Below are 14,095 nucleotides of genomic sequence, written 5' to 3'. Positions count from 1 at the left end.
GAGAGAACAGAAGAGAATCTAAACATGAAGACTGTCTAGAAGATCAAAAATTGAAGCAAAGAACAACAATAGGAAAGGACCAAGCCATAAGCCTGTGAATAATGGAAAGCAATACAGAGACACTGAGCTAGCTCTGACACTGCTAATTCAAACCAGACATGGCTCTGATGTGACTGTATTTCTCCAGGGACTCCCTTTGTGGGCCTATGCTAAACAGTTTAGCTGTTGTTTAAAGGCAGCTGGGAAACATCAAACATGGTATTCCTCTGCTTGTCTCTCACAAAATTCCTAACGTTGCTGTTTTGATGACAGATTCTAAGACTAAGGCAGACTCCATTTCTTTTACTTTAATGTTGATTTTAGTTTTATTAAATTCAACACTATTTGAGTCAACACTGGATCTTACAGCCTTTGAAACAAGTGGACAGAATGTTACTCAACTTGACAGTTTCAGTGGAAAAGGAACAACCAGCAAACTCCATTATTTCATAAGACTACTAGGAGAAAGACAAAGATTGAACTGGAATGAAAAAAATTTTCTTCCTTTCTTTTCACAGCAGTTTTAAAATTTCAGGAAATTGTTTTGAAACACAGCATCCTAAACAGTCAAGGTTCTCCTAAGCTGGTTCAGAAATTGTAATAATGAGAGGCAACTTTTGGGAACAAATCAAGCTTTAGACATTTTTTAATTATACACATGGTTTCTTATCAATTTTTTTTCCTAGAAAATACCTTCCTTGAAAACTTAGAAAAGAGAAAGAAGAATCCAGAAAAATGTGACTCTTCAATTAATTTCTCATATAAATATCTGTAGTTATGATTAACTATTTAATTAAATATCCCCAAATGCACCAGGTCTGCAAGAATGCAATGTTAATTGTGAATTGATTCATCACTGAAGTACGTTTATGGTACTGTCTTCAGCAAAATAATTGTTTCAATAAAGCTATGCATATTTAACATCAGCCCAAACTGAAATATAGGTAGAATTAAAACTATTACTGATATAGTACTTTCTGTCATCAAATCGTACAGAGTAGCTGCATTTACACAGAGAAATAAATTAGTAAGACACTGCCTTATGATAGACTTTTAATAAACAGAAAATGAACTGCTTACTTCTTGGTACCTAGCAACTCCACCATTAACTGCTGCATCAATGACCCCATTTAGACACATTGTGAGAGGGTTAATATTTTGCATCTGTCGGGTTTGACACTGACTAATCAGTGTTCTCAGCTGCTGGTTCTTATTTTCTAAGACTTCAATAGCATTCTCAAGAGGACTCATTTCCACCTGCAAGAAGAGTTGAGAAATATTGCACACTTAATCTTCAGTTGAAGATGAAATAAATTAAAGGTAATTTTTGACTTCTTGAAAGTAAACAATGTTATTCTACATTTTAGAGTACTGGAGCAGAAAATGTTCTTTTCACGTAGGCTACACAACTCTGAGTGTATGTTCTGAGAATAAAGACAATTTTGTCATGTAATCAGGACAAAACAACCTGCCTTCTCTTGCAGATTCATTATCTGATCTTGAGAGATACTCAGCCCTTGGTGCAAAACACTCACACACTTCAACCTGTCATGCAACTCTCTGAATTCAAGGCTAAACTGTCCTTGGCAATTTTACCTAAAAATGAGATTGAGGTCAGGGAGAGCTTGACCATGCTTAAGGGCAGAGACCAAAGCTTTAGTATTGACAAGTCAGTTCCCTCACCCAAAGTGAAGTCAACAACTAAACATTATCGATGATGAGCTTAAATATTAAGCATTGAGTTAAGACAATAATCACGTTGCAGTCAAGTGAAGTCCTTGAGTGGGATGTACTTGTCTTCTCTAGAGCATGAGGAACCTTTTCTCACAGGCAGCATGAACTGCAGGAAAAGCAAAAAGCTAAGCAATGGGAAGAATACAGACCTGTAGATGCTACTATAGTTTATCAAAACATATAAGCACAACTCTGAGTCATGATCTAGGACATGCCTACGAAACAAATATGACAGTTAACTGTAGAAAATTGTGACTATAATCCTAGCATGCTAGTAAACTGAGGAACTTCACATTAGGGGTCATAGAAACTTAAGAACTCATTAGAGTCAGCTAATAAAGTTTCTCACGTGTGACCCTATTTTTAAAATTTTTATTATGTTCCATTTTTGGTTTTCTGCAGGAGAATATCAGCATGGTGAATGAAAGACATACTGTTGCTGTTATAAAAGAAAAACACAATAGAGAAAATCAGCTTTACAATTGTATCCCATTATTTAAGGGGACTCTAGTAAGACTGGCTTTGATAGGAAGGAAAATGGTTAAAGATGTTATACTCCTGGACTTAACAACTGACCAACTGATCTTTATAGAAGGAGCACTCCTCCAAAGAAAGCTGAAATGCATTAAAAGACTTTCTATGAATTATAACAACAATGAAGCAAAAGAAATAACCATGTGTCAGTAACAGATTGCTATGTTAGACCCCATTCCTACAGGTTCTAGGTAGGTATGCTTCCCCGCACATGCAGAGAACTGGGAACTTCAACAGAGCTCCAGGGAGATACAGAGATATAACCACAGGACATTCACCAAAGTAGAGGAATTTGAAGAATGCTTAATTCTCAAGAATACTGAAAGATACATTGCAGTACAGATGTTCTAAGTATTAATTGTTGTGTCATGCTGAGTTTTAAGAAAGCAATTTGTTGTTATTGAATGTTGCTTTTGGCTTCCCATTACTGTTCTCAACTTGGTTTCTCATCAACTCTTTAAATGAATCACAAGAGTGACACTTCTCAAAATAAGCAAAACCAGACAAGCCAAAATATTTTGTAAATCATTTTGGGTAGCCAGTTTTAAAGCTTGCTCAAAAACACTAGACAAAGTCTTGAAGTAGCTCATCATATGATTAAGAAAACAAACCACCCATGATATATAGTGCCATGTCTCATACTCACCACTTCACGTTTTTCCACTTCAAACCAACGAGATATTCCAGGTAAACTCTGCACCAAGATCAGTGTGGTCCTCTCCACCCATAGACTCTACAATACACAAAACCCATTTATTTCCATAATTTGCCCCTGTGTTTTTCTTCATTATTCGCAGCTTTCTTTATGAATACCTTCAGAAGTAAAAGTATACTAAAAAAGAAAAAGAGTATTAGCATCCAAATTTCGACTGAAACATCTATCCCAGAAGCCTAGGACATTTGCTTTTCTCCTTAATTTCCAGGACCTACTACTAAGCAGTTACTTATCCTGATTATTCACTCTTAAACATGTTATTATTCTATATTATATGTTATCCCCTAATCTCCAAAAGTTACCTGCAACTAAATTGGCATTTTAGTATTTCCTTTCCAATATAACATGTAAGAAGAGGGAGAGTCCAGAGGCAGAACAACTTAAGACATGACACAGCATAACCAGCTCTCCTCTGTGAAGTCCTCTTTGAGAATTCAGAGTGCATGGTTGATGGGATACTCAATGTACTACTGGTAAACAGTTTATGCAAAGGCTTTGTAAAATAACAAATCAAAACATAGTTTAATGCTTACAAAAAGTATATGCAAGCTGTGCAATGAATTCCTATGCTTTAATTTGAAGAAAATAGTTACTTAGCTTAGCTAATTTATTGCACTTACACTTCTTTCTTTGTTCTTTCATTCATTCTAGAATGAAATTGTTATGGGATAATTCACTTTGTGTGTCTGAATACTAGAATGCATTATGATCCAGGATGTGTTTCTAGTGGGTCAGAATTAAAATTAAACCAAAGAGTGTAAGATGAATTTTCAGTGTGACTTTTTTTTGTTAAGAGGAACAGAAATCATTTACATATTAGGGAAGGAACTGTGACTTCTTGAGTCAATCGCAGAGTTCAGAGGTAGTTTTTAGCCTTGATATCACACGAGCAGAACATCACACTGCAGTTTAATCAAAAATTACTCTCCCTTACTCTAGGGAGGCATAACTTTTGGCAAACCTATCCATACCCCAAATTACCTACTTAATATTATCCCATCTGCTTTATGAACATCTCTGGAGGCTGCTCTCCTCTCTCTAGTTCTGTCTTGTATATATCACTTATACCAAAGGAAAAAAAGAAAAAGAATACTTTTTTCCTCTCTTATTCCCAAATACAAAAAGACCTTCCCATCTCCCATACATTTTTTGGTATTATTTACATTAAAATAATAAGTGAAATAGTCAAACCTGAGCTACCGTCTCCTCTAGAGAATTTACTATACTACATGTGGTGCAATAACACAAATGTAGACAATATTTCCATAAGACAACTATCATTGATGTTCCAAATAAATCCATAGGTACAGTAGCTCTGGAAAGGGCACAGCACTTCACCTTGAATTCATTTTCCTTGTCCTTGGTTCCTTTGTGAAACGGCCTGTCATATCGGAATCGCCAGATGTGATTTACTTTGTAAAAGCTCTTGATGTTGTCAGGAATGCCATCTCTCTGCAGGACTTCCTGGTTTTCAGGAATTGGTGTCACGGCATAGATCTGCAAATCTATCCGTAAGGAGTTAAGGTTATCCCACTTCATTCAAATTGGGAAAGCATACTGATTCCTGAAGCATGACAGAAGAAAAATGCTTTTGGAAGTGTCTATTATTAAATGCTTCTAGACTATTAATAGCTGGGGAAAGGAACTAGAGAGATTTTTTTGAGGGCCTGGGATTTCTTTGTACTGTTCTGTTAAAAATGTCATACTTATTTTTGAAATAGAGCTACTTGCATGGAACAGTACATGGAGAAAGGCATTTAATTAAATACGTTCTTAAGCTCAATGCCTCACGCCATGCTAACATTATGTATTGTAAGAACTTGAAGTGCTGTAACTTGAACTGATAAACCATTATCACAGTGGTGATAGTTCTACTAAATTATGTTCAAAAAATTCCAAACATAATAGAGCACTGAGGACAAATTGCAGGGGAATTCTCACCTACCACTTATTTCAGTGGAGGCACATTGTGATTGAAATTTGCTATAGGTGTACCTACATTTCTTTAAAGCATGAAAGACATAACTGCGGTGTATGAGTTTATGATTATGTGGATACACTGTGCTTCTGCCTGAAAGATGGTCTCATCTGGCTGATTAGCATGTTGCATAGCAATGGCATGTGGGAACTCATTCAACATTCGCTGCTGGAAGGCCTCCAGTCTTTCATAGTCATGTCCTCGGCAAACAAATTCCTTATTCTAAGCGGAACAAGAGAAAAAAAAGTCAATCACAGGAGTAAGTTATATAAGAAGTAAGTACCATTAGATCCAAATACAAACTCTTAAATATAGGCTTCCTAGGTAATTTTTAAGAAGGAAAAAAAAAAAAATAAACAAAAGTGAAAATAAGAATTCTAGAAAAAACAACTTAGAAGAGGGAAATTTTACCATATGAAGTAGGTTTTATTCAACAGTCTGGAAAAATCAAATCGCTATACTTAAAGCTTTAACAAAAATCTGAAGGGAGAAATAGTTCTTATTGGATTAAAGTATATAACTAACATAACATATAAGAATGCATAAAATATATACCAAAAAAGTGTGACACAACAGATGGTTAAGACAATGAAATGGGCTGAAAGTCTTTTCCATGAGGAACAAGGAAACTTTGCTTTGAAGTTATACAACTCTTAAGAAAAACAATGCATTAGACAATGGCAGAATGCATTCAGCACAACTTGTCCTCTAAATGTTTATCAATTATCAGCTGGTAAATTAAAATTCTGTCATTTTTGCAACAGGAAGTAGAAGAATATGCCTGGCTCAAACACAGTTTCTTTTAGCTGGATGCCCACTGTGAAGATGCACCATTATTTTCCTGAGATTGTGCAACATGAATGCAGGTATAACATATACCCTACACTAAACATGAGATGCCTATTGGAGGACCTGTTGGAACTGGTCAATGACTGTAGTGGTACCAAAGATCTGCAGAAGAGAAGGCTCCAAGGTGACCTAATTGTGGCCTTCCAGTATCTGAAGGGGGCCTACAGGAAGGCTGGGGAAGGACTTCTCAGCATCTCAGGTAGTGATAGGACTAGGGGGAATGGAATGAAGCTGGAGGTGGGGAGATTCAGGCTGGATGTGAGGAGGAGGTTCTTCACCATGAGAGTGGTGAAACCCTGGAATGGGTTGTCCAGGGAGGTGGTCGAGGCCCCGTCCCTGGAGGTGTTTAAGAGCAGGCTGGATGAGGCTCTGGCCAGCCTGATCTGGTGTGGGGTGTCCCTGCCCATGGCAGGGGGGTTGGAACTTCCAACCCTGAATGATACTATGATACTATTTAGACAGAAACTGTTGTTGTCCTTAAAGTATCCTGAAAAGAGACAGGAAGCATTGAATTCTGAGGCACTGCTACAAGAAATCATCTGAAATAGAGTCATTGTGCAACTGCAAATTAAAATGCAAAAACTTTATTCAGAAGCTGTGTTCTTTACTCTTTCTACAGTAAGCATGGCCAGACTGTTTTAAAGAGTTACAAACTACTTTGGCATCTGCCATAAAAGAACTAAATGAAATGTAGTAAGATCTGAGGTTGCAAGCCTGAATCTGCACTATGTGCTTTCAACTTGCAAAATGCATGAATACTTCCTGGGCAGATGCATAAGTAGTGAAAGACTTACAGGTCTGATAGTACTGCACAACTTTTCCCACTACTTTTACTTCATCAGTTGACATATTTTCAGTAATCTAAACATAAAATTCCTTCTAAATGACATTTTCAATTTGGTTTGTGCCAATGTTATATTCAGATGACTACTACATAGCACCAAAAAACTTGTATAATCATCAGATTCTTTTTGTGCACTGCTTTTAAAGGGAAGAGTTTCATATGATATTTGCCATTTCAAATTGGTCATTTTCCCCACCACAAAAGCAAACTAAAAATGAAGCTTTTTAGGCCTACACTGTTGAGAGAAGGTTCCTTATCTGAGTTACCAAAGGAAGAGGAACTTGGATTATGACTGCAGTGACTCCATGCATAAGACGGATATTCTGACAGTCAATGAAGCTAAACCACTGCAGACTGTGGAAGAGGGGAACACTGTAAACACAGCTAACATTTTCAAGGCCACTTCAGTGACTTCAGAATCCAAGATTAATGTTCAAGAGAAACTTTATGTACCCTGTCAGCTTTAGTACATTGATAATCAATGAAAATCAGCATGTTGAATTTCTAAGTAATTTTTTTTTTTCCAAAAATTCAATTTGGGAATATAAATCACTGAGTGTCCTGCTGCCAAGGGAAGCTCCTTATGACAACTGCAGCCACAAGCAGGAATAGAACAGGATAGAGAACAAACTACCAGGAAAACACGATGCTGGTCTCTGGAATAGTATAGGTGCATAGTTTCCAACCTCGACATGAATATTAAGTTTATTTGTGACTCTGGCAGCCTAGCATTTATTCCCAGGAGAAAGGACCTTTTCTTAATTTTAAAAATGAACATATTTCATTTATTACCACAGAGAATTCCTTGTGCCTTAAAGCATAAGAACTTGTAAATGGTACAGTCAAATGCTTGCACAGAGAATGTGACTATGAACGATGGCATTAATTCAAGAATTACTCCATTCTATTCACTTACTCTCAAGAAGAATGGGAACTTCTTCCCATAGAATCCAACTCTGAAAAATTCTGGTTCCAAACGCTGCTGATCCATAATTTTATCATACAAAGATGCTTCCATCATCTGGGTGAGATTGATAAGAAATGCAATTAGTCTTTTTGAAAACCTGTTTTTTGCCTTAAACCATCACAAGAGGCAGCGTCCTTCAGCACGCTGCTCTGGAGCGCCGGTGTTGCAGTGCACCTCTGAGCAACAGTAAGGACACTCAAGACTTGGGATGCATCAGATTAAATAATTATACCTCCTAATCACCTGAAGGACATTGAAACACTTGAACGTGTCCAGAGAAGGGCAACAAGGCTGGGGAGAGGCCTTGAACACAAGCCCTATGAGGAGAGGCTGAGAGAGCTGGGATTGCTTAGCCTGGAGAAGAGGAGGCTCAGGGGTGACCTCATTGCCCTCTACAACTACCTGAAAGGTGGTTGTAGCCAGGAAGGGGTTGGCCTCTTCTCCCAGGCAACCAGCACCAGAACAAGGGGACACAGTCTCAGGCTGCGCCAGGGGAGGTTTAGACTCGAGGTGAGGAGGAAGTTCTTCACCGAGCGAGTCATTCATCATTGGAACGGGTTGCCCAGGGAGGTGGTTGAGTCATTGACCCTGGAGGCATTCAAGAAGAGATTGGACATGGCACTTGGTGCCATGGTCTAGTTATGGGGTCTGTGTTGATAGGTTGGACTTGATGATCCTCGAGGTCTCTTCCAACCTAAGTGATACTGTGATACTGTGAATGTTTCCATTTTTTATTATTATTTTTTTTTAATATGAAGTGCCCACATTAAAGGGATAAAATGTTAGATTTATGACAACATGCATAGATTTTTAATTAAAAATGGAAGTAATAGAAATGCAGTTTGAAACATTGGACCCAGTAATCCGCTAATCAGCCGACACACGGAAGAAATGTGGTCAGTTTAGTCAGCAAAGTCCAATTTCCATATTAAAAAGAGTTGTGTCCAATGATTTAAGCTTCAAATGTGAGTTCCTTGAAAAATCTCACTATAGCAATTAACATAATTTTTGTTCAATGCATCCTCCCATTTATTTCACTCAAAACACCAACACGAAGTGATCTTAATATCAAAGTCCTCTTCTCCTGATGAAACTTCAGCAAAGTATTCTCTATTCTTCAGTTTCTAATACTGCGAAAAAAATCTCCAGTATTAGCTCTATTTTTGGTAATGCAGACAGCTACTCAATATGTACATGAAATAAATAGCTGCCTAGTCATATTTCTATGAAAAATGCCTGCATCTCCATCTTTGGATTAACATAGGGGACACAGATACAGGAGAAGGGTATTTCCCAATGGGAGTACAAAATACGTTAAGTACAATTAATCAAACATGCATAAACCCATTATTTTATTCACATTATGATAGTCAAATTTGCTTTCATTTGTAGGATTCTGCCACTGGGGTATCTAAATTTATATGGAATAAGCTGATCACAGGGAGTACTGGCTCATAGCTCTGTGTTGAGAATTTTGCATAATGCCATTAATCAGATCTGGATTAAGCATATTTCAGTCAATCCCAGCAGCAAGCATCCTAAACATACAGAAATTTTATAAAGGCAGCTGTAATATGAAATTGAATTCATCAGAACAAGAAAAAGGAAGTCTGAATAATCTTTAAAATACAGTACCAGAAAAAAATGAAGAAAGAAACAATGCTCAGAGCTCTGAGAAAAATAAGAAAGCAGGAAGAATGTGCCAGGAAAGATTCATATTAGCTATATGATATTAAACAGATAACACTTTAAATCAGTAAATGAAAAAAAAAATAACTGCAAGTATGTGTGTTGCTTGTTGCAAGCTGTTTGCTCACAATTACAACTGCAAAGATATGCTGCTGCTACTAGCAAAGGACTGCACAGAGCACATTCCCTGGGTAAACCACTGGAAACCAATTAAACTGAATTAGTAATATAATTTTTCTGCATAAATATGTGCACAAAAAGGATGCTGTACATGTACAAACACTGCAAAATAATTTGTTTTCCTGTTTTCTGAAGAAACTCATGTTCCTTACTGTAGGGAAAAGAAATAGTAAGCCACAAGTTAAGAAATAAAGCTTGCAAACCAAATTAAGGCCCACTCCATGGGAAATTCAAATTTATAAGTCATGTTTTATAACCCAAACTAAAAAGCTTTTGGATCTCTGTAGGTACATACCCTCATCTTGCTGAGGTTTCTGTAGTCATAGTAGCTCTCATATTGTTCTGCAATTTTCCTGCATAAGATAATGCCATTTTCCCAACACTGCAATCAAGTTAAAGATGTTCAGTAATTTCAAAGCAACTGTTTGACAATTGGTGGTCTGTCCTTTCTATACTAATTCCTATTTCCAGTACCTGAAAACAGTTGAACATACTGTCCACTAGATGTACTGATAGCTGCTGAGTAATACTGATTACTTTTTTGAAAGATCAAAAATACATTTAGAGACATATGATTCTTACACGGCTATCACTTGCACAGGACGTAAATCATTGCTAGAGTGACAGACATCTCTTGATTCTACATAGGAGTTTGATTCAGCACAGCAATACGATTTTTACTTTGTAGAACTGCATTATTCACTTCCTTAATGTTTGTAGATTGGAAAATATGTTTTTTGGCACTGTATAAGTTGAACTCCATATGCTGATTAAAGAATTAAAAAAACCCTAAACACCTGATTGACATCAGCTTGATTACATTTACTAGGTTCACATGGATATTATGCTAGTTACACAAAATTTGTTTATCTGCAAGATAAGCAAAGTGCATATAAAAAATTTAGACTATGGGGTAATTGCTCTTGCTTCATTGAAATTAAGTATTCCCAGTGATGACTATAATCTATGACCCCCCCCAAACCCATTCCTTTTTAGAGACTCTGCAATTGCTATTCTAAGAGACAGTTAGATGATCTAGGTGTAAACACAGACCTTGTAACGGAGACCCTTGAATCTTTTACCTCAGTTAGTCACTAAGTGACCAACTTAGTGGCTCATTTTCACCATTTTTAAAATGGGGAGAAATGATACCATTTATTATAAAGTGCCTTGACAATGATAATGTGAATTGCAACACAAGTGCAATTATTCTCACACACAAGTATGGAATTTCTAGGATACAAACATGGGATTAAAAGAAACATTCAGTGTCAGTAACTGCTTAGTCAGACAATGACAAACATTTCCATCTCTATGTGAGAAAAGATTGCAACCCCTGAAGTAACGTCCTAAAATGAATAAACTACCCTTTCCAGATCAACTCAGTAAAGTAAAGCTGTTTTACCTTTCCCCTGTCAAAATTTTGAATGATGGTCAGATGGAGACACTCTTTACGTTGCCACTCTGTTTGCATGGGATAGTTGAGAAATTCTCTCAGTGGCCGATCAGACCACTCCAACAGCTCATCATACAGCAGGAGTGTGTAGGCAGCCTCTATAAGACAAATTACAGCATGGCATTTATGAACACCAAACAAATAAAACTGTCAAATAAAGTACACACAAACGAGGTGCTATGCTTGTTACGGGTTTTAGGGTCTCTGTTTTCATCATTCATGTGTAGAAATACCACACCACTAAACATCTAACCAGCACCATTATAAAAAAAGCATATATAGGCTCATATAGTACCAAATGGACTCATAAAACCCCTCTAAACTTCACTCTTCTTGGCTATATCACACATTTACTGAGAGTGTAGAATAGAATATAATTGAATTAACCCGGTTGGAAAAGACCTTCGAGATCATCAAGTTCAACCTATCACCCAACAGCATCTAATCAACTAAACTGTGGCACCAAGCACCCCATCCAGTCTCTTCTTAAACACCTCCAGAGATGGTGACACCATCACCTCCCTCCCATTCCAATGGCCAATCACTCTTTCTGTAAGGAATTTCTTCCTAACATCCAGCCTAAACCTCCCTTGGCACAGCTTGAGACTGTTTCCTCTTGTTCTGGTGCTGGCTGCCTGGGAGAAGAGACCAGCCCTCACCTGGCTACAACCTCTCTTCAGGGAGTTGTAGAGAGCAATAAGGTCTCCCCTGAGCCTCCTCTTTTCCAGGCTAAGCAACCCCAGCTCCCTCCAGCCTCTCCTCACAGGGCTTGTGCTCCAGACCTCTCACCAGCTTTGTTGCCCTTCTCTGGACACGTTCCAGCAAGTCAACATCTTGCCTAAACCGAGGGGCCCAGAACTGTACACAGGACTCAAGGTGTGGCCTAACCAGTGCTGAGTACAGGGGCAGAATGACCTCCCTGCTCCAGCTGGCCACACTATTCCTGATGTAGGCCAGGATGCCGTTGGCCTTGTGGCCTGCATGAGGAATCAATAGCAGTCATTCAACATGGCACAGTAAAACAGTAGAGTTGTGTGCCTGAAAAAAAGTCGTATTTTGAGAGACCGATTCAGAAGGCAAGGAAACTCAGCTATTATCTGGGCCAGTAGGTTCTGCACTGAGGATACTGCTTACAGGTTTGCAGAAGACTGCAAGTCATGGAGACCAGTCCTAAGTATCTTTTTCTAGTTTGTACTCAATTACCTGTGAAATTTTGTGCTTTCAGATGTAGGTCATAGAGCTTATGAATATAACGAATATACATCTCTTCCTTGTTCAGTTCAGTCTTGTAAAAATTCTGCAATAAAATTGGATTTTGTAATGAAATATAGTAGACAATAAATAAATGATAGTGAAAACAAAAGACTTCAAACATAATGCTCTAGAAATACATGCATCCATTTGCAAATTTCCTGTGTACTAAGTCATTACATAGAACTGCAGTAAGAAATATAGTAAACAGAAAGGTAAGTTTTCAGTAGACAAGCATCACACTCCTGAGTGTTTGGTTGTTTTTTTTTTTCCTTTCTTAAATTCTCATAGACAGTTGCAGAAAGAACCTGATAGAACTGAAATCAAACAGTTCTTTATAAATACAATCCATCCAAAAATTGCACCCATATATCCTTACTTAGGCCATTTAACACCTTGCTGAAAGCTGTATCTCAGTTTTAAAATACTGACAGCACTCTTTTGTACTCATATTTTAAATGAAGTATCTACTGTATGGTATCTCTACTCTTCATTCTGTCATAGCAAAATGCCAGAAGGCCTTTGGTAGCTTTATGAAGAACTATCCAGTATTGTAAACAACATAATACTAAATGAAATATATGATTTCTTCAGCCTTAACTGGTGCTGGGAACTAGTGACTGATACATAAATATTGCATGATTGAAATACACAAAGTTGGACTCTAATGTGATACCCAGGAGAAAATTCTGAGAAGTGGCTAAAGGTTTCTAGATATATAACTGCTATTTGTTGTTACATGGATAAAACATAGAACTCAGTATCAAAACCCTTAGTTCAAAACATTCATTGTTTATTTGAAAGTATGAAAAAGTTATAGGGAGAGAAGCACAACCCTATAGCATTCTTCAAAAGTACTGGCATACTCACTGCAGACATGCAGCCAGAGTCATCCTGCTAGCCATAGTTATCATTCAGGATAATCTCTTTGTCCATAAAAATTCAGAGGGTAGAATAATCGATCATTGGTCCTTATTAGCAATTAACAGTTTATGCTATGTCATTCAAATCACTATTTTGAACTCAAAGCTAGTGGTCAAAACTTTTCCCCTATTTTACAGTAGTCTTATTCTGTGTCACTGTTTCCTAAACTGAGTTATTACCAAAGCGAAAGGTGGGAGGAACACTACAAAAACATAAACTTTATAGCAAATGTATTTTTTGAACTGCCTTCAGAAAATATTATATATCAATAGCTCTGTAATGACATCCCTGCTTTAGGCCACCATCTGCCTCTATAATTCAAAGACTTCTTTTCCTCCCAGAAGGTGTGGATCAGAAACAGATGCTTCTATTTAGAAAATGACAAAATAGCTGGATTTATGCTCATATTTATCTCTCTGGAAAAAAAAGCATAATCTAATATATAGAATTGTGAGTCATTGTCACCGGTTGGGGCTGTGCCTTTAAGAAAGGGAATATGGTGGACGGATGTTGGTAAACGAAAGAAGAATCTAAACTAATTTCATTGGTAAAGTGGGAGGAAGCACCTTCTGAACTGGGAGTGAACTGGGCATTCCAGCACTTTTCTATCAGTCTTGCTTCCGCTTCTCCGTGGGGCAGCAGCTGCAGCTCCTGGGCTTTCTGCCAAGGCTTCGGCCTTGAAACTGATAAAGGCCTGTATTAACTCCTTTCCAGTTAACACAAAATGCTTCTAACTTTTTTTTCTCTTTCTCTCTCTTTTCTAACCTACTCTGGGGAATAGGGGGAGAGAGAGGGAGAGCGGAGGTGGGGAACCCCCTCAGCAAGGGGGGGGGGAACTCTCATTTCTGTGTTACTTTATTGTATATCTTTGTATATATTGTAAATATTGTAAATTTGTATATATTCCCCTGCATATCCTACATTGCTTTGTAAAT

General features: G+C 37.6%; 1 protein-coding gene across 7 annotated transcripts in view; it reads right to left on the bottom strand.

Annotated features, from left to right (window-relative positions):
• Positions 1-14,095, bottom strand: part of DOCK4 (dedicator of cytokinesis 4) — a 257,655-nt gene that overhangs the window by 23,615 nt on the left and 219,945 nt on the right. For all 7 annotated transcript variants that reach the window (XM_068169979.1, XM_068169983.1, XM_068169990.1 and 4 more), the window contains 8 exons: positions 12,189-12,282; positions 10,935-11,083; positions 9,825-9,911; positions 7,610-7,714; positions 5,081-5,222; positions 4,361-4,527; positions 2,954-3,040; positions 1,120-1,296 (listed from right to left, as the gene is read on the bottom strand). In XM_068169979.1, coding sequence (XP_068026080.1) covers positions 1,120-1,296; positions 2,954-3,040; positions 4,361-4,527; positions 5,081-5,222; positions 7,610-7,714; positions 9,825-9,911; positions 10,935-11,083; positions 12,189-12,282 — 1,008 coding nt within the window. The remainder of the gene's footprint in view (positions 1-1,119; positions 1,297-2,953; positions 3,041-4,360; positions 4,528-5,080; positions 5,223-7,609; positions 7,715-9,824; positions 9,912-10,934; positions 11,084-12,188; positions 12,283-14,095) is intronic.

This window comes from Melanerpes formicivorus, unplaced genomic scaffold (genome assembly GCF_026170545.1).
Source record: "Melanerpes formicivorus ecotype bairdi unplaced genomic scaffold, bMelFor1.0.p_v2 SCAF_3, whole genome shotgun sequence".
In the NCBI taxonomy this organism is placed as follows: domain Eukaryota; kingdom Metazoa; phylum Chordata; class Aves; order Piciformes; family Picidae; genus Melanerpes; species Melanerpes formicivorus.
This window is presented reverse-complemented; position numbering and strand designations above follow the sequence as displayed.